This window comes from Odocoileus virginianus, chromosome 1, assembly GCF_023699985.2.
Source record: "Odocoileus virginianus isolate 20LAN1187 ecotype Illinois chromosome 1, Ovbor_1.2, whole genome shotgun sequence".
Lineage (NCBI taxonomy): Eukaryota > Metazoa > Chordata > Mammalia > Artiodactyla > Cervidae > Odocoileus > Odocoileus virginianus.
This window is the reverse complement of record NC_069674.1, coordinates 34,462,763-34,483,949: the sequence shown is the minus strand read 5'-3', so window position 1 is coordinate 34,483,949 and position 21,187 is coordinate 34,462,763. Positions and strand designations below refer to the sequence as shown.

At 38.2% G+C, this 21,187-nt stretch overlaps 1 protein-coding gene across 1 annotated transcript; it reads left to right on the top strand.

Annotated features, from left to right (window-relative positions):
- The first annotated feature begins 11,302 nt into the window (after positions 1 to 11,302).
- On the top strand, positions 11,303 to 19,367 carry LSM8 (LSM8 homolog, U6 small nuclear RNA associated). Its single transcript, XM_020906009.2, has 4 exons — positions 11,303 to 11,445; positions 12,628 to 12,668; positions 15,714 to 15,841; positions 18,455 to 19,367. The coding sequence occupies exons 1-4, from the start codon at positions 11,415 to 11,417 to the stop codon at positions 18,543 to 18,545; spliced, it is 291 nt and encodes a 96-aa protein (XP_020761668.1). The 5' UTR covers positions 11,303 to 11,414; the 3' UTR covers positions 18,546 to 19,367.
- Positions 19,368 to 21,187: the final 1,820 nt, after the last annotated feature.

The following is a 21,187-nucleotide window of genomic DNA, read 5'->3' as shown; positions in this document are numbered from 1 at the left end:
AAGGGAAGTAACTGACGGATATGCAGGAGCTCACATAATTGTGGGACAGGCTGGAGGACAAGATCCAGGAGTTACATAACCATGCCCCATGTCCCAGACACACAGCAGAGCTGGGTTAGTGCCCTGTGGACGGCACTGCAAGACAGCACAGACTTGGGCTTGCACTGCTGGTGGGACTGCCTGCCCTGGGTGCTGCCAGGAACATCAACGGCATGGCTCCTTTGTGAACTTGCTCTTGCTGAAGGTGTATGACCATAAGGGGGTGTTCTCCTTAGGTCAGGTAGTCATAACCCTGAGTCTAGGTCTCTGGCGCTATGAGTGAGTGAGTGAAGTCCCTCAGTCGTGTTCGACTCTTTGCAACCCCATGGACTGTAGCCTACCAGGCTCCTCCATCCGTGGGATTTTCCAGGCAAGAGTACTGGAGTGGGTTGCCATTTCCTTCTCCAGCTCTCTTGCTATAAGAAACAGCAACAACAAAAAAAAAGTACTGATATAATGAGTTATGTGGTCCATTCAAATTCACAAAGTAGGAAATTCTCAAGAATAAGAGAGCTCTGCTGTTGAACAGCTGGAAAACAAAGATAAATACCCCATACAAATGGTTGTTTTACATTTGAATTACTACCTTCTGTTCTCCAAAACAACTGTCTGCTTAGAATTTCTTTTAATCCACTGTGCTATGACATGCCTGCGGTTTTTAATTGAGTTTCTGATGCATATGTTAAAAAGCAGATCATTATTTTCTATCATTATTTTTATGCATGAAAAAATCCCATTACAGGAGTTATTATCACATGGGGTAATGACTTGGAAAACGTTTCTCTGATTCCAGAGTGACAATTTAACAAAAGGAAGAAAGGGAGAGAGGGGGGAGGCACCACAGACATTCTCATAAAGTCTTATATCTGAGTTTTGGTTTGTTTGTTATTCATGATGCGAATTGTTAAATTCAGAAAAATGGAGGGACCATATCTCAAAGCTGCTCAAAATGGGCATTAGGGTCATATCTGAGGCTGACCAGGATGATGAATTAGCTTACTTCCTTGGTGGGAGAATGAGTGTGCCAACTTTGTAGAGGATAATTTGGTAATATGGATATAAATGGTAATATGGATATTTAGAAATCTCATTTGCTAAAATTAGAGAACAGAGGTCTGCAAATTTTCTGTTAAGAGCTAGATACTCATTATTTTGTGGACCATATGGTTTCTGCCACAGCCACCCATTGTCATCCAAAAACAGCCAGCATACATAACACATAAACTAACAAGTGTGACTGTGTTCCAATAAAACTTTCTAAAAAAATTCGGTCTGTGGGCAGGTTAGAGATGTTTAACATTAACAACGCAGATGCCTACTACTGAAGAAAAATAAATGTACCAGAGGCATTTATTACTGAATAAAATATTTAAAATTGTTGAATTTGCCTCTTTGTAATAGTCTTCAACAAGAATCTGAAGGAAGACTCACAGTGCCCACATCTGGGCCAATGACTCCACATGACCTCTTGCTTACATCACGGTCTTTATTTTGTCATTCTATTGGGCACATCCCTGGGACAACAGTGTTAAAATCACAGTGCAGTGCTTGACCACTTAGGTTCAAAGACTGGCTTTGTCATTTATTAACAAAATGACTTGAAGAAGATAAAATCCAGAATAGAAACCAGCAGAACCACGAACACATTCGTAAGTGAGATGGAGGCTGAGAAGAATACAACTGAGTAATTCAACAAGACTTAAGGTTTCAGTAAAGGTCGCACACATACTACTTCTTCTTGCCCTGGCAGTGAAGCCTAAGCCTTATAACACCAGTATAATGAGCAAGAAACACATATGAAGTAAATGGCAATCTAGGCTGAAGAAACTAATGCTTACACCTAAAAATTCTGGGGAGAGGTTGAGAATTTAGAAGGACTCTGTGCCTCAGAGAAAGATGGTCATGAGCAATAGTACTTACATTGTTTATAAAGGGTCAAATACGCTCCAATTCTCCTTCTGTGTGATAGTGCAGTTACTTTTCTCAATGAGTTTCTTTAGTCAAAACCCACAACGATAATAAATTAAGTGGTTGTTCATCTCCATTTATTTTTTATTGCTGCCATAACAAATTATCTCAAATTTCATGGCTTCAACAAGAAAACTTTATCACTTTACATGCTGTAAGGTCAGAAGTCTGGCATGGGTCTGACTAGAGTAAAATCCAAGGTGTTGGCAGAATGTCTTCCTTTCTGGAGGCTCTTAAGGAGAATGCATTTCCTGTTTACTTGTTTTTTGGGCAGAATTGGGTATGCTTCTCTTCCTGGGACCAAGATACTTGTTTTCCTTCTGGCTGAACACTAAGCGCTGCTCTCAGCAAGAAACTAGCACAGTGCTTGGCTCCTAGCTGTCTCCTCCTTCACCAACTTCAAAGCCACCAGCAACAGAACCAGATCTCATGTAGGACTCCCAGACCCACTCTCCTGCCTCCCTCTTCCAGTTTTAAGGATTCAAGTGATTAGAGTTGGGCCCACTCAGATAATTCAGAATATTCTCAGCACCGACCATCCTACATTAGCAAAACGATTTTTGCCACATAAGGTAATAATCACAGGTTCCAGACAACCCTCAGCTGATGGGGGGGGGAGGAGTGCATTATTCTGCCTACCACAATACATATCCTATCTGCTTCTCCTACTCTTCCCAGTGGGATTGATATCTGAAAAATGTTGAGCTGCCTTTGTTTATTCTTGGATATCAATTCCTTTTGATCTTTGAAAAAGTCTACCTTACAAGGGCACACAATGATATATCCATGGACGTGGTGCTGATCATCTGTAGATACAGACTCAAATTTTGCCTTGTGAGTAAAAGTTACTTTATTTCTAATTACTATAAAGAGTACTGAACTAGAATCAAGAAGGTCTTCACTGTTGGCTCTTCTATGTGACCCTCAGAGACTCTCTCAGCTTGTTTGGGACTCAGTTTACTATCCACCAACAGAGAAGTGACCTTGGAAATTCCTAGATTTCCTTCTAGCTCTTAAAGTCTAAATCCAGTCTAAACCTTAAAGTCTAAAAAAGGCAGCAGATGTGGGAGAGTAATTATATTTTAGGTAAAAAATCAAACAACTACAGCAAAACTTATAAAATGAGAATTTTTCCAGAAAAACATCTTGCAGAAAAGCCCAAATGAACTTTTTGACCAACACAATAGTAAGGTAAAGCTTTGATTTTTTTTTTTTAACTCCATACATATTTTAATGTAATTTCAGGCATTTGCTTTCCATAAGTGACTCAAGGTAACTTGATTTTGTCAAGACAATTCTTACATGCTTCATGCTACCACTCCATTTCCAAGAGCTCTCCTTTGTGGCTCAGAGGGTAAAGAATCTGCCTACAATGTGGGAGACTTAGGTTCAGTCCCTGGGTTGGGAAGATCCCCTGGAGAAGGGAATGGCAATCCACTCCAGTATTCTTGCCTGGAGAATACCATGGACAGAGGAACCTGGCGGGCTACAGTCCATGGGGTCCCAAAGAGTTGGACACGACTTAGCGACTACGCTTTTTCTCTTTCACCACTGCATTTATCTTTCTTTACTTTCTCACATTATTCATACCTCATAGGCTAACCTCAGTATATAAATAAATTAGCTTTGATCTCTCTCACATTATGTCTGCAACAAATCTAAATCAATCTATGCTTTATACCATCAGAAGCAAGTTTAGGTGGAAGATTGTAGAGACATAAGTCAAGTAATTTCTGACATCAACATCATTTTCCAAGTCCATCATGCTAAAATCACAGTGAAAAGATAGGATAATTTTATTTGTACTGCAATCCAAGCTGCTAAAGACAGTTATCTTGAAAAGAAAGCAAAACTTACAAAAAGGTAAGCACTCAGCTTAAAAGAATGTTCCTTAATCTGCTTTGCAATAGTGATTACACAAAAATAGTAATTTACACATGCCAACACACAAAAGATATTGAAAAGGCACAAGTCTGGGTGTTCCATTTGGATTAGTTGCACTCTTTACTTGATATTTAAATCAAGTTGCCCCAAGTTGTATGAATCAAGCACCTACTCAGGCCAAAGTCAGAGGAGGCATAAGACCAACCTGCCTGGTGGCTCAGTGGTAAAGCATCTGCCTACAATATAGAAGATGTGGGTTCCATCCCTGGGTTGGGAAGATCCCCTGGAGAAGGAAATGGCAGCCCATTCCAGTGTTTTTGCTTGGAAAATTCCATGAACAGTGGAGTGCGGCATGCTATGGTCCAAAGAGTCAGACATGACTAAAGCGACTGAGCATAGAGCCCCAGCCACAGGAGATAAGTAAAATAAGGCAGGTTAACCAAAGTCAAAGACAAGATATGCAGTGGAATAGTAGTAGTCTGCTGTGTTAGAACACTGTATTGTGTGGTATAAATCAGCTCACGTGTGATTGTTAAATAAGGGAGTAACGTTAGAATAGTGCAGAAAGCAGGTTGGTATGTAGGTAATTTTTCCTAGCACTTTAATAATGTCCTGTGCTATCAAGGACCAACAGCTAAAAGTCACATGGCTGACTGATGGACTGCTCCTGGCCTGGAAGAATATGGTACCCAAATGACACCTTTTCACTCTGTGGCATCCCGCAGTCCCCTCAGCTTTGCTCAGCCATGTACTCCATTTTGATAGTGCTTATTTTGCACTTCTCCTACATCTGCACAAAAGCAACAACAGACAACTGGTCAGAGCCATCTGTCTCTGGCATCTCTAATTTTGTGCAAAGTCTGCAACTTTTGAGGGTGATGCTCTTCTGCTTTTGCTTCCATCATTTAGCAGTGTCTCTCTTCCATAAACTGTCATTTGTCAAGACACCACCAATTTTTTTTTTAAAGGTACAGCTCTCTAAGTTACTATAGCATCTCACTGCATGCGTGTTCAGTCACTTCAGTCGTGTCTGACTCTTTGCAACACAGCTGACCACAGACTGCCAGGCTCCTCTGTCCATGGGATTCTCCTGGCAAGAACATCAGAGTGTGTTGCAGTGCCCTCCTCCACAGGATCTTCCCAACCCAGGGATCAAACTCGCTGTCTCTTGCATCTCCCGCACTGGCAGGTGGGTTCTTTACCACTAGTGCCACCTGGGAAGACCTAGCGTTTCTTTACTTGTCAGGAATTTCACCCATCACATCCTTTTAAATGTGTTCTTCTCATTTGGACTGTTATTGTCTCTGTTAATGCTGTCCACTGGTTCTCAAACTTTGCTTCCTGACACCATCACTTGTGGACCTTTTAGAATCCTGATGCCTAGGCTCTCCCCTCATACCATTTAATTTAGAATTCTGGGGGTGGGAGCCAGGGCATTAGTAGTTTTCAAATATTTCCCATGTGTTTTCAACCAGCAGCAAAATTTGAGAACCACTGCTCTAGTTCAGTTGTTCAGGGTTTGAGTGGTCTTTCCCTGACCCATTTTTTCCTTAAGGTCTGTTCTTTTAAGTGAGCTATTTTTTTTTTTTTTGAAAGTGAGGATTTTCAGGAATGTACTTTACACTGTAGCCAAAATGTTCTATTTTACCATTTCAAATTTCCAAAATATAAATAAAGAATGCAAAAAAATATATTTAAGTATTTCATTAATATGCATTATTGAAGATCCTCTGGGGAAGGAAATGGCAACCCACTCTAGTACTCTTGCCTGGAAAACCCCATGAACAGAGGAGCCTGAGAGTCTATAGTCCATGGGGTCGCAGAGTCGGACACAACTTAGTGACTGAACAACAACAAACAATAATCTATAAATGACACAGTGGGCCTGCTGAGATAGACGGGCTCTCCAGATCTCCAGCTGGAATGCCACAGCTGGTGGAGCCGGTGTGCTCAGTGACCTCACCACTGGCGGTGCATAGTGTGTGTCACACCTACACACTTCTACAACTGGGCCCCCTACTTTATTTACCAGCAGCCCTGTCTTTTCCTGGGTCCCCCTACTCTTGCCATTCTTCCAATTCACCAACCACTATCATTATGCTGCCCTTGATTTGCTGGCTGCCTCTCTCCGCCTGTCTTAACCATTATCTTTGAATCACATGCTTTCTGCCTTTCTACTCCTGCTGCTACAAATCAGAAACTCACATCTGGAGCCTTGCTAGTCTTCTAATCTTCACTTTCTACCTCTCTAAATAATTAAAGTCAGATTAATTTTCCTAAAGTGCATCTGTTCTTTCCCTCAAGCAACAACTTGAGTCTTGGCTTTTTCGTAAAACGGTCCAAGATTCTAACACATATCCACCTTCCTCTTCCTGAATCAATTAAAATGCATACTGCTCAATTTGTCCAATCAGAAAAAAAGAGACAGTGAGCAAAATGCTTTAGTAGTACAAGCCCTGGGACTGAGTAAAAGGTTATCTGTGATATACTCTATGTCCATGAGCAATAAGAACTGACATTAATAGAGTGCTTATTACATCCCAGGTTTTACAAGAATTACTTTCAGTCCTCCAACAATTTGATAAAGTATGTACCATCTTCTCTCCATTTTACAGATAAGAAAACTGAGGTAAGAAGGTTAAGTAATCCGCTCAGAGCCTCACTGGATCCAAATCCAAACAGGCTAGCTCCTGAGGTAGTGTTCTTAATCAAAACTCTATACTGCTTCTCAAGTAGCAAGTCAGTTAAATTTAATTCTTCCCAAATCTTAAAAAATGGCACAAAAAGTGCCTGCTTTAATAGCTAAAAGGAAAAAAACCCATAATATATGAAAAACACTTTGTAATTTACACTATTAAATGAACTAATGTTTTCACATCAATTATCTTTCTTTATATTTTGGGATATTTATTATTTTTCCATACACTAATTATTTCATGCTTATAATTAAAGCTCTGTACCTATTCAGGAATTTCTTTGTAAGGAGAAACAGGGTTTATTTATGTCCTTTTCTGCCTTGGAAAATTCTAGAAAGATCTATTTAATATGCATTGCTAATTGGTTGACACTTTTGGAACTTGTAGGAATACAAATTGATACAAATAAAAGCTACATTAGATTAAAAGTAATATTTTAATTTTCTATTATTGTCTTTTTTTCCCTATGAACCATTCAAATTCAGTTTCCTCAGAATCTACCATGAGTCTGATTCTTTGGGTTAATGAAAGAGAACAGGATACAAAGGGAAATGAGTTCTGTCTTGCCTCTCAAGGGAATTAACCAGAGAGCGATTGATTTTATATACTTTGGTTTCTACTAATGGAAAGTAACTTCAGGAAAGTCAGATATCTAGTGAATTCCTTTCTACCCTTTCCCATTTCTTTTCTGCCCTATTCTTGATAAATCTTGATTGCAGTTCTAGATATATTTAGTTGGATTACTAGTGAGAGACAGATTCATGAATGGGTTGGGAGAGACAAAATATTGAACCAATCTTAATTGAACTAAATATAAAAGAAAAAGCTTTTTGCTCAAAGTTTGAATTCAGAACTAATGGACTAAAATGAGTGCTCTTAGTAAAATAAAAAGCATTCCAGCATACTTGGATGTTTTAACAGTGACAGAGTTTCATTCAAATGAGTAGCACTTTGAGATATTGTATTTAAGTTCAAAATTTCATTGTGCCCCTTGGTAAAGAAACCGCCTGCCAATACAGGAGATGTAAAAGACATGGATTTGATCCCAGGGTCAGGAAGATCCCCTGGGAAAGGGCGTGGCAATGCACTCCAGTATCCTTGCCTGGAGAATCCCATGGACAGGGAGTCAGATACAACTTGGCGACTGAACTTGTAGTTTAGGCATGTAGTTTATGATGAAATTAGTTCCGTAAGTTACTATACAATGTTAATAAACATTTTCACATATGAACATACTCTAAGAGATGAAACACTACATGGGTTATCCATTTTAAATACTTAGTATAATTTGCTGCTGCTGTTCAGTCGCTGAGTCCTGTACGACCCCATGGACTGCAGCATGCCAGGCGTCCCTGGCCTTCCCTATCTCCAGGAGTTTGCTCAAACTTAGCACAATACTTTTTAAAAACTCCTTACTAATGATACCACATTTATCACTAGATAGTACTTTTTCTTTTAGTTCAGTATCTAACACCTGCACATCACATGATAGCTTCATTTTTCTTTTAATTTATGGAAGATACTGCACTTGCATTTACCACCACCACCATCCCCCCCAAACAAACAACAACAACAACAAAAAAAAAAAAACTGGGGCATGCACCACCTAATTCCTGACTACATGTGGTTTCAAACAGGTCAAAGTAAGTTTCAGTATATAAAATACTAAACATTTGGGAATGATCTGTAGGTAATTTTGTGAGTATGCTGTAATGAAAACAGATGCATTTCAGAAGAAAACTGCTGACATTGCAAGGGTTTTTAAACCTTCAGTTCTTCAGTTAAGAAACAGCACACCTGTGAACATGACTATACTACCAGATGCAATCTACAGATTCAATGCAATCCCTATCAAATTACCAATGGCATTTTTCACAGAACAAAAAATTTCACAATTCATATGGAAACACAAAAGACCCTCAATAGCCAAAACCGTTTTGAGAAAAAAGAATGGAGCTGGAGGAATCAACCTTCCTGACTTCAGATTATACTACAAAGCTACAGTAATCAACACAGTATGGAACTGGCACAAAAACAGAAATATAGACCAGTGGAACAAGACAGAAAGCCCAGAAACAAACCCGTGCACCTATGGGTACCTTATTTTTGACAAAGGAGGCAAGAATATATAATGGGGCAAAGCAGCCTCTTCAATAAGTGGTGTTGGGAAAACTGGACAACTACATGTAATAGAATGAAATTACACTTCCTAACACCATACACAAAGATAAACTCAAAATGGATTAAAGACCTAAATGTAAGACCAGAAACTATAAACCTCTTAGAGGAAAACATAGGCAGAACACTCCATGACATAAATCAAAGCAAGATCCTCTATGACCAACCTCCTAGAGTAATGGAAATAAAAACAAAAGTAACAAGTGGGACCTGATTAAACTTAAAAGCTTTTGCACAGCAAAGGAAACTAGAAGCAAGGTGAAAAGACAACACTCAGAATGGGAGAAAATAATAGCATATGAAACAAATGACAAAGGATTAATTTCCAAAATATACAAGCAGCTCAGACAACTCATTACCAGAAAAACAATCAACCCAATCAGAAAGTGGGGAAAAGACCTAAACAGACGTTTCTCCAAAGAAGACATACAGATGGCCAACAAACACATGAAAAGATGCCCAACATTACTCATTATTAGAGAAATGCAAATCAAAACTACAATGAGATATCACCTCACACTGGTCAGAATGGCCATCATCAAAAAGTCTACAAACAGTAAGTACTAGAGAGGGTGTGGAGAAAAGGGAACACTCTTGCACTATTGGTGGGAATGTAAATTGATACAGCCACTATGGAAGACAGTACGGAGATTCCTTAAAAAACTAGGAATAAAACTACCATATGACCCAGCAATCCCACTCCTAGGCATATACCCCGAAGAAACCAAAATTGAAAAAGACACATGTATCCCATTGTTCACTGCAGTACTATTTACAATAGCTAGAACATGGAAGCAACCTAGATGTTCATTGACAGATGAATGGATAAAGTTGTGGTACATATACACTATGGAATTTTACTCAGCCATAAAAAGGAACACATTTGAGTCAGTTCTAATGAGGTGGATGAACCCAGAGCCTACACAGAGTGCAGTAAGTCAGAAAAAGATACATACTGTATATTAATGCATATATACAGAATCTAGAAACAAGGTACTGAAGAATTTATTTGAAGGACAGCAATGGAAAAACAGACATAGAGAATAGATTTATGGACATGGGGAGAGTGGAGGAGAGGGTGAAATGTATGAAGAGAGTAACATGTAAACTTACAATACCATATGTAAAATAGATAGCCAACAGCAATTTGCTGTATGTCTCAGTAACTCAAGCATGGGCTCTGTATCAACCTAGAGGGGTGGGATGGTGAGGGAGATGGGCAGGAGGAAAAAAAAGAAACATTACCCCTAACTGACATCATAAGGCAATTTTGTACAAAGGAAAAATAACTGTGGTATTTTGTACATGGATTTTTTTTTTCTAACTTCAAGTCCTTTGAATCTAGAGTACCACAGTAAAATAAATACGTTTTGTAGTAACACACATAAATATCCAAAATGATAAATGGGGTAGAATCTAAGGAAACTGAGGCCCAGATGAGCTGATGTCACTTGTGCAAGGATACACAATTTCATTAGCATAGCAGGACTAGAACCCAGTCTGCTGCTTATTTAGCAAGCTCTTCCAGAGTCAGTCCTTTCCTGGAATAAGCAGAGGACTTGCCAGCCTTTAAAAAGTAACTGATTTTATAACCTGAGGGGAGGGAGACTTTGTGGTGTGATAAAAGAAAGACTGTTTTCTAAAGGAGACTCACACTCTACCACTTGGATTCTATCCATGGTAGCTCAGACTGTGAAGTGTCTGCCTACAATGCGGGAAACCCGGTTTCGATCCCTGGGTCCGGAAGATCCTCTGGAGAAAGAAATGGCAACCCATTCCAGAACTCTTGCCTGGAAAATCCCATGGACGGAGGAGCGTGGTAGGCTACAGTCAATGGGGTCGCAAAGACTCGGACACGACCAAGCGACAAAATAAATGAATGACAACGCCGCCGCGATGCAGCATTTTAAATTTTTTTTTTTTAAACAACAAAACCATTTATATTGGGGTATAGCCCATTAACAATGATTAACAATGTTTGACAGTTTCAGGTGAACACGATGCAGCACTTTTAGAAGCAAATGCAAACTGCGAATATGCTTTTAACTACTGACTTCTCCAAATATGTATACCATACGGTTACAACTTGTGGAACTTTGTCCGGGGTCGTTTAGCTTCTAAAAGGTTAATTTTCGGCCTCTGTAGCACAAAATTAGGGATTCCACATTCCGGCGTCTACACTTCATACCAGAACAGCACTCATCTCTCTATAGTTCACTTGTGACAAAAACACCTTATCCGGTTTTCTCCTGCCGTCTCCATCTTCTCTCAACATTTCCCCTTAGTAATTTCTGTCACTAAAGCCTTCCATTCCGCTATGAAGCGCGCTCGTCCACCTTCTTCCCATCTTCAGGGAGCTTCTTGCTTTCTTCCACCGTCCGCTCTCTTTAGTTCTTTCCTGCTTCCAATACCACCGGCTAGCAACACTGCAGAAACATACTGCGCACGCGCACTAAGTTCGCCGTCGCTTTGCATCTCGGGAATGCGTGGCTGGTTTGTTTCAGTCTCTGATTCGTGGAGGCCGCCCTGCGGTAGTTCTCGCGGTATTTGCTGCCGCCAGTCGGCGGGAGAGGCTGCAGTTTCCTGGAGGTCCTTTTAGCTCATTTGGTCGCCCGGGCTGTTGTGTTTCCAGTTGCCAGGTCGCGTATCATGACGTCCGCCTTAGAGAATTACATCAACCGTATCCTTCAGCCGGCTGCAGCGGGCGGCGGGCATTAGCCAAGGCCTTGGTGAGGCCCACGTCTGCACCAGAGTGGACCAGTGCTGGAAAGGCCAGTGGACGGGATCGGCGGGCAGTTGGGGCACCGGGCCACTGACGGGCTTGGGGCCCGGGGTGGGGATACAGGGGTTAGGGATCTGGGACCCACCCGGCTCGCCCCTGGGACTGGAAGCGGGCCCAAGGCATCTTTTAACTTGAGGAAAAAACCGAGCAAAACCGACATGATTATTCCGAACTTTTCCGTGTCTCTATAGAAATCAGTTATTGATTCACCCTTTCCATTTCCCTCGGGCCTATACGTTCACGTTTGGGCATAAGATAAACAGTTTTACCAGCTGTGACGGTGGATTCGTAAATCTCTGTGTTTGTTTTATTCATAGGCTTTTGCTCAGTCTTCGAGGATAGCAAAAACTTTACAGATGATGCAAAAATTGAATATCTGCCCCTTTACCAGTTGAAATCTCAACTTTATTGTTGATGGAATTAAAATAATGCTTGCTGTTGTAATAGATCGCCTTGTGGGGCAAATAACTTTAAAAAAGTCCCTGTAATAGTACTCTATGCACCATTTTAAAATCTCGAGACAGAAACATTACGTTGTGCTCTTATGTACAAATTTGGGACAGAAGTGGAATGCTAAAGGTTTTTCTTTTTACATGATGCAAGCATATTGGTACTTGTGACATTGATTATAGTTTCTTTTGAGTTCCAGAAGGCAGGTCCTTGAAGACAGTGTCTTAATGTACATTAAATCATTTGACATTGAATAGTTTAGCACTGATCCAATTTTCATTTCAGAAATGAAGAAACAGGTTTAAGAAAAGGAAAAATATCTTGCTCAATTTTTATATTTGCAATATTCCCCCATTAAAAATGAGTACCAAACATCCCAGCTGTTTTAAGATAGAATACACTGTTCTCATAAAAAGGATGTTCTTTTTCTCTTTTTCCTTTTTTTAAATTGTGTAGTTGTCACAGAGAATTGAAGAACATACAGTTTTATGTTGTAAATGTGGCTGTGTTAAATAGTTGTATCTTAATTCTGTCACATTTTTTTCCTAGTAATTTAAACCATTTCCTTACCAGATTTTAAGTTTTCAGTTTGCATTCCCTTAGAAATGCTTTCCTTGATTCAGTTATCAGGAACTGTTGCTGTCATTACTTCTGACGGGAGAATGATTGTGGTAAGTATTGGGCATATTCATTCTCTGCTTTCTTTTAGCCTTTTCTGCCCTCGGTGCTCAGTTGTCCCAGACTCGTTGTGACCTCATGAAGTGCAGGCCGCCAGGCTCCGCTGTCCATGAACTTTTCCAGGCAAGAATACTGGAATGGGTTGCCATTTCCTACTCCAGAGCATTGTCCCAACTCAGAGATCAAACCTGGATCTCCTGCATCTCTTGCACTGGCAGGTGGATTCTTTACTGTGGTGCCATCTGGGAAGCCCACTCTTGTAGGCTTATTGCTTGTAAATTTTTATGTACAACCTCTGATCTCCAGTGCCTAGGCTCACCAGAGTACACCTGCATTGCAGTTTTCTTATGATTCAACTCTTTATCTCTCTGATAAATAGCTGCCAATCCGTTTTGTTGTTGTTGTTGTTGTTTTTTCATTGATAAACATTGAGTTACACACAAGGCTTCTAGAAGCTTGGATGAATAACAGAATCTGATCTCAGAGAACTTCTGGTCTAGTCTGCAGATATCTGTCTATATTTTGTATTTATCTTCCTTCATCTTCTATTTCCTTCCCCATTCAGTGCTCTGACATCTCCTACATGAATCATACTTTTTTTTTAATTGTGTGTGCTTCTTGGAAACTTTTTTTTAAAGATTTAGATACTACCTCTATATAGTGAACATTTAAGACATGTATGGTGTTAATCTTCAGATATTCTTAGGTTGTATTATCTCATGCTTCTGTAGAATAAATTATGATGAATATCTAAGTTTATTTCATCTCATTTTTCCTTTTACACTGTATCCCATTTTAATTCCAGAAAAGTCTTGGATTCTCTCCTTGATGTGAGGAATTTATTCCATGATTTTTGGCTGCTTAATTTCATTTATAATTCATGATTGTTAACTTTCAAAAAAGTTTTAAGGCTGCTAACTTTATTGTCTTATATAATTCATAGAATTTGTTCTTCTATCTTCCCACCCTGCAATTCTGTTTTTGTTTTCTTTTTAATACTTAGGATTTTCCTCAGTGGGTCTTTAAGTGGCAATTACCAAGTGTCAGACTTTGCCATTTATTAAACATGTCATGTACCAGGCATGTCACGTGTGTTGTATCACTTAAACCTAGTACAACTCTGTGAAGAAGAACTAGCCCTGCATTCTAAGCTAAGAACCTGGATCAGAAAGATTCACTTTCCCAGAGTCATATGAATGTATGTGGCAGAACCAAACTGGGATTTAAACTGGGTTTGACTCCAAAGCCTAAGGCCAGTGGTGTTGCTTCCTTCTTAATAAAGAGAGCAGTCATGGTTTTGTTTATTTTTTTGAGGTACCTCACATTGTATTTTGTCAAATTAAGAGAGTTTGAAATATTTTAATCTCATCTTAACTTTGAGAAGCCTATTGCTATTAACAAATATTTGCAGATAGTTTTTTAGTTTGTGGAAACCTTGAGTTTAATTTTTTTTTTTAACAGGATAGATGATAAATTGGAAACTTGTTTTAACTTTATAGAAGGAAAGCCATTTAAAAAGAACATTTTGAGAACTAAAGTTCAGCAGTTCTGTATTCCTTTGACACATAGTTCACTTGATAGAATTTGTTGAGTTGCTAAGATATGTCCGACTCTTTGTGGCCCAATGGACTGTAGCCCACCAGGCTCCTCTGTTCATGGGATTTCCCAGGCAAGAACACTGGAGTGCGTTGCCATTTCCTTCTCTAGGGGATCTTCCCAACCCAGGAATTGAACCCACATATACTGCATTGGCAGGCAAATTCTTAGACGCTGAGCCCCCACGAGAGCCCACTTGATAGAATGTGTGTGTCTACTCAGTTGTGTCCAATTCTTTGCAACCCCTTGGATTGTAGTCCAGCAGATTCCTCTGTCCATTGAAACTTGATAAAATAGTTACTTGTAAGATGAAGCCAAGAAGCTATGTATGAGTGTGGTAACAACTATTTGCTAACTAGTTTAATATAGTAAATGCTCCACATTTTGCTTCTTTTCCAAATTTTAAGTTAACATTTTATCTTGGTCTAATTTTACATATTTTGAGTTTTAAAACTTGAAACTTTAATAAGAGATTTAACCAATGAAAACCATCAGTATAAGCTGATGTTCTTCAGAAACTGAAATAGCATCTGAGATACTGTGTTGTGATATGCCCATGTCTTCCTTTATTAGGAGCCATGATTCTTCTGTAAAACTCTGAATATTTCCTTCAAGTTCTAGAACTTTCCCAGTTGTTGTGATCATATTTGTGTCTACTGTTACTGAGTTATTAGGGGGATTAAATAAGTAAATCTATATGCAGCCCATAGAACACTTTGGCAAGTGCTAAGTATTCATCTAGCCTTAGCTGTTACTACCACAGTTGAAGTTTGTGTATATTTATGGGATTGATTTGAATCTCTGAACAGTGGTAAATTATATTTGTTTGTTCATAGTAGTTTAATGTAGAAGTTCAGTGGTCTGGCTTTGATGCTAGCTTTTCATGGTTTGGATTCTAGCTCTGCTAATTTCCACCCATGAAACCATGAGAGATTACTTCTCTGTGCCTCAATTTTTCTTCTCTGAAGTGGGAATACATATAATATCTACCACCACAAAGGGTAGGGATTGGTTGAGATAATGTTTGTAGCATGTTTACTGGCATGTAACATGTATGATACTGTTACATTACTATAGCTGCTGTATATAGGAGTATTTCCCTTAAGTTTTCCTTGTTTTAGTTTGTATCTTTAGAATATTCGCTTCTGGACAGCCTGAAGTTTTATGCTACTTCCTTGGAGGTAAACTAGTATATGGGGTCCTTTGTAGTTCTCAACAGCTCTGCACACTAGCAGAAACTTGGAACCCACCACCCCCTTAAAAAACGAAGAGGTAAGTTTTCTGCCAAGAGTACTGTTGGTCATAAAGAGATATTTTATAGTGAACTTGTATGTATATTTAAAATAGGTCCTCCCACTGGAATACCTGGCAGCTAAAATGGTGTGGTTGAATTTACACATTCAGATAATTTGTCTTTTTTCTCTTGAATATTTTCTTTACAGGGAACATTGAAAGGTTTTGACCAGACCATTAATTTGATACTGGATGAAAGCCATGAACGAGTGTTCAGCTCTTCACAGGGAGTAGAACAAGTGGTACTAGGGTTATACATCGTAAGAGGTGACAATGTGTAAGTAAAATATCTTTTTTAAGGCAAGTAGCTCAGACTGTAAAGGCATCCACCTGCAATGCAGGAGACCTGGGTTCAATCCCTGGGTCAGGAAGATCCCCTGGAGAAGGAAATGGGCACCCACTCCAGTATTCTTGCCTGGAGAATTCCATGGACAGAGGAGCCTGGTGGGCTACAGTCCATGGGGTCAAAAAGAATTGTACATGACTGAGTGACTAACACATAGCAGTATACAATAGGTACACTGCTTTGCTGTATGGAGAAGAGGTTTCCATCTACTGAGATCTGTCCATATTTCTAATAGTTAAATAGCCTGAATATGGTCCAGAAAGAGCCCTGCCTTAACACTGGATACTCCACTGGAGGAGGTTCTTAAAATGTTCTTCCAAAATATCCCTAATTCCAGAGGAACATAAATACACTTTCAGGCTAGAGCTTGAAAATGTCTTTGAAATCTCTTGTGTGAACAGTTTTAAATAATACTTTATAACATAGATGAATTTTCCATTTTTTCTTTTAATTTTTAGTATAACTGGCACACTTAAGCTGTCCCATGTTTATGTCGTGGCCTCAGTTAACTTGTGACACTGATATGACAGTTTGAGAAGATATATTTTAGTGGTAACAGTATAAGAAAAGTGCAGCAGTGTAGAGCAGTACTGTCCAATACAATTTTAGGGGATGATGGAATGTTACATATCTGTTGTATATCTGGCATTGTCCACTATAGTAGGTACTAACCAAGCGTGTGGCCACTGGGTACTTGAAAAGCAGCTGGTGTGACAGAAGAACTGAATTTTAGATTTTACTTAATTGTACTTAATTTTAATAGTCACATGTGGCTAGATGCTACTGCATTAGTGCAGCTATAGAGACTGGAAGATTGCTGAATCACTTTACTAGTGAGCACTGTGTAAGGTTAAAACGTGGCTGGAAGGAAGCAAAAGATACATTAAGCATCTCAGATTACTTTGTAGGACAAGTAGAATATGGAAGAAAATCACCTTTAGATGGATAAATTATTTGATCTTTAGTCAAAACCAGAGGTTTATAAAATATCCTATAGAGATAATACTTAGGTGAAGTGAGCTGTAAAGAATGGCAGGTAGAGCCCAGGTCTCCTGACCAGAACACACTGTTGTATTGGGGCTCTGTATAATAACTGAGTTTAAGATGACTTCTCCTAGTTTAATTTTTAAAAATTTTCTCTTTTTTGAACTTCATTTTTAAAAAATTTTAAACATTGCTGTAGACCCAGTGATATGCTGGAGCCATCTTATACTGTTCACCAAAGCAGATTTTTATATTTTGGGAAATTTCGCAAGCTGAAATTGATGTCTTGTTGGTTTGGCTGTAGTAGGAGTATTTGCACTATGGATATTAGCCAACACTGCAAATCAGCCTACCCCTTTTCCTTGGAGAACTGGTTTTAAAACATTTTTCAGCACTCTACTCTTATCCATAAGGATTTTAAATGACACTAGATTTTTAAAGATGGAACTAAGGTCTTGATTTGTTTCATGTTGAGAAAACGGAACATATACTTTTACAGTTTGGTATTTCTCATTTATTAGAGAACTGAAGACTTTATATAGTTTAAAGCAAAATCAGGCAGATTCTGTGTAACATATTTGTCTGTAGAATTTACTTTCATTAAAGCCAGACAAATTTGAACAACCAATCTTTTATGGGATAATGTTTCAAACGTGTCCCCTGGTCTGAATGTAACAATACCTATATCCAGCTAGAGATACTGGTTACCTAGCATGGCATTAATGAAATTAATGTTATACATATTATGTTACTGTTGAATCAAGTAAAAAATTTGCTGACTTTTAACCATAGTCAGTCACAAGTCATTCACATCAAAAATCATTTGTTAGATACCTAAATATCTGTTCTGTCATCTTTGTGTGGAAGAATTGCACTTCTTTTTGTTGTTCGATTTACACTGAGTAAATTGAGAAACTATGAAAGGGAAACTAATAGATATTACATTGATGGATTTAGTTCATTGAAGTTACTCAAATAATAGATACTTTTATTTGCTTGTTTAGTAGTGATTTTGTGATTCCTCCCCCAACCCCACCTCACCTCGCCCAGTCCCAGAATAGTCCTTCAGTTCAGTTCAGTCACTCAGTCGTGTCTGACTCTTTGCGACACCATGGACTGCAGCATACCAGACTTCCCTGTTCATCACCAACTCCTGGAGCTTGCTCAAACTCATGTCCATCGAGTCTGTGATGCCATCTAGCTATCTCATCCTCTGTCATCCCTTTCTCCAGTAGTCCCTGGATTCAGTGAAAATCAGAATTGAAATTCTGGGGTTTTATACCATTATCTATCCCATATGTTTTTTTTTTTTTTTTCCCCTTAAAGACTTGTGACTTTCTTTTAAAAACTCTTTCCTTTAAAAACCACTCACATTATATGTAGTTTGCCCTTTAATATTTGTTCCTATAACAATGTTGCCTTCAATTTGAGTTTTGTGACTTAAATGTACAATTCACTACCTTATGAAAATGTTTTTCACTTAACTAGTAGTTCTTTTTACTAGCTCATCTCAGTTTTAGTCAGAAATGAGATTGTTCTGATTTTTTTTTTCCTTAACAGTGCAGTCATTGGAGAAATTGATGAAGAGACAGATTCTGCACTTGATTTGGGGAATATTCGAGCAGAACCTTTGAACTCTGTAGCACACTGAGGAAAAACTACATTTATCGGACAGCTGTAAATCTTTGTACAGAAACTGATTATTCTGAGATTGATGGTCAGAATTTTTAGGAATGTGTAATGTGGATTTTTGACTCCATGTTGATTCATTGTAATATGATATGTAAATTAAAATGTTTCTACATTTTCTTGAAAAAAACTTTTTTTTGGCCTAAATAATACACTTGGTAGCTTGGTTTTATTTTTCTATTAAATATTAATAGTAAAGAAATCTAATGATTATTTTGAGAACTTTTAGAAAAAGATATTCTACTATTTTAATATTTATGGAAAATTAGTTGAAAAAAGAAATTCATGTACTATATAAATGAAACATACAAATAGTGCAGGATACATATGTTTTTTTCCCTGATTTTTTAAATCATGGAAAGGTAAATCTTGTCTTGTGCAGCTATCTGAGCCATCCCCATTTATCACACTGCCCTGCTGGTTGCTCTGTAGCACTTTAGAAATGTGGGTAAAAGTGTGTTTGGTTGAGAAAAGGAAAAATGCTAACACAGTTGTATATATTACTTGACAAAAATTTATTCCATATAGTCTTAAAAACCATCTTACCTTTTAAGAATTGGGGAATTTCTAGTATTAAAGAAGTTTTTTTGTTATTTATAAATGTGAGTAAATGTATTTTGAGGCAGTACTTGCTATTATTGTCAACAGCTTTTCATGACTCCCTAGTTCCATAAACCTAGTTAAAAAAGAAGTAAACATGTTTTCTCCAAGCTTGTCAGGCCTATTCTTTGGTTGATTCTTGGAGTGAATCAATTAAATAGATAAATGTCCCTCCTTTGCTCAACTGGTTGTGTATACTTTTTAAAGGATCTCTAGAAACAGTGCTATAAGCAGTGTTTAGATACCCAAGTTAGTCCACAAAAATTCTCAAGTCATGTAGGCCAAAGTGTGTAACTTTGTGGTAAGAATAGAAAAATGTTTACTTTCTTGTAATTCAAAATTTCAGTAGTTTCTTTTTAATGAAAATATTTAAAGTAGAAGTTGGCGAGCCTTTTTTGTTAAGATGCAGGTAATATTTTAAACTTTGAGGGCCATATGGTCTCTGTCACAGTTACTTAAGTCTGTTGTTATAGCATGAAAATAGCCAAAGATAATATATAATAGATAATAGTTATAGCTGTGTTCCAATGTTCCAATAGAACTTTATTTACTGTAACAGGTGGCAAGCTGGATTTGACCTGTACACCACAGTTGTTGACCCTTAGCTCAAAATGAAAAATACAAGCTCAATAAGAAGAGATGATGACTGATTTGTATAAATTCTGGAAAGGATTTCTGGAATGGATCCTTTCAGAGTTCAGAGGTGGATTTTATTGTATTTTTTTTTGTAATATTGAAATCCCTGCTTATTAGCCATGGTAGTTCTTTCGGTTCACAAATAAAACATTTTCCAGAAGAAAATATCCACATTTTCACAAAACCAAGACCTGTAGGGAGAGAACTGTTAGATAGTTTTCTCCCTTGGTCATGAAGCACCAATACCCAGAATAACTTGGTTGATGTTCTGATGTTCAGGGCTCTCTCTGGGAGGATTAGAGGAAGGTTAGCTAGTATTGGCTATCCATAGATATTTGACTCTTGTAGTATAAGGTTTTATAATCAATTTAGTTATAAAATGAAAACAATGCAAAGTGGGTAAAGCAAATAGGCCACTTTAATTAGGGATTGTAAACCAGATGTTTTGTTTAAATAATGTATTTTAAATTGGTCAACTAATTCCAAAAGTCAGGGAAGGAATAAAGCTCATTCAGTTGCTAAGTAAAATGTATTCTAAGTATAAATGATGTCCAGAATCAGAGGCTTTCTCCACATACTTGACCTAACACAAATAACACACATACCACAATCCCTCTCTCTCATAGTAACAATTTTCCTCTATATGATGTGTCCTGGGGGCAGCAGGGAATGAGATGATTAGATATCATCACCGACTCAATGAACATGAATTTGAGCAAACTCTGGGAGATAGTGAAGGATGGAGTCTGGTGTGCTGCAGTCTATGGGGTCACAAAGAGTCAGACACAGTGACTGAACAGCAACAACCTTTTGAAATCTACAATGCCTCATAAGGATGTGTTTTCCTAATTGATGCCAGCATAATCATTCCCAAAATATAAATTGAATGTCTTTATTAATGGTAGGGGAAATGAATCAAAACACAAAAGGGTACATGTAATTCTTCATTCCTGGGTGCACGTGGTGGGCCTTTTATGCTCAACAAATTCAAGTTGGATTTCATTTTGCATGAGCATTGTAAGGGAGCCACAATTATGAGTGCCAACTTGATTAATGTGCAGTGTCAAGTCTTATATTCTTAAGTAAGACTATAATTTCTTTATAAAAAGCCTCAAATCAATTTAACCTGCAATTATCTCTGTGCTTTGTGACTTAGACTGTCTAAGCTGAGCTTAGTAATGAAGGAAATTCTAGGCAAGATATTTTCACTGAAGTTTTCTGTAAAGGGCAATTAACTGCAAAAAGAACTTGTTTTTTAACTGAAAAGATACCAACAGTTTAAAGCATAAAGGTAATCTTTTATTACTTGCTTAAATGTGTTTAGCACCTTTATAAAATTCTGGATTTTTAATGTGAAGTCGAAGTAAG

Excerpts from the sequence above, each read along its gene's own strand:
- LSM8 (XM_020906009.2), top strand. The coding sequence starts at position 11,415 with ATGACGTCCGCCTTAGAGAATTACATCAACC. Across the intron at positions 12,669-15,713 it reads CTGACGGGAGAATGATTGTG|GGAACATTGAAAGGTTTTGA; the intron begins GTAAGTATTGGG and ends TTTTCTTTACAG. Across the intron at positions 15,842-18,454 it reads ATCGTAAGAGGTGACAATGT|TGCAGTCATTGGAGAAATTG; the intron begins GTAAGTAAAATA and ends TTTCCTTAACAG.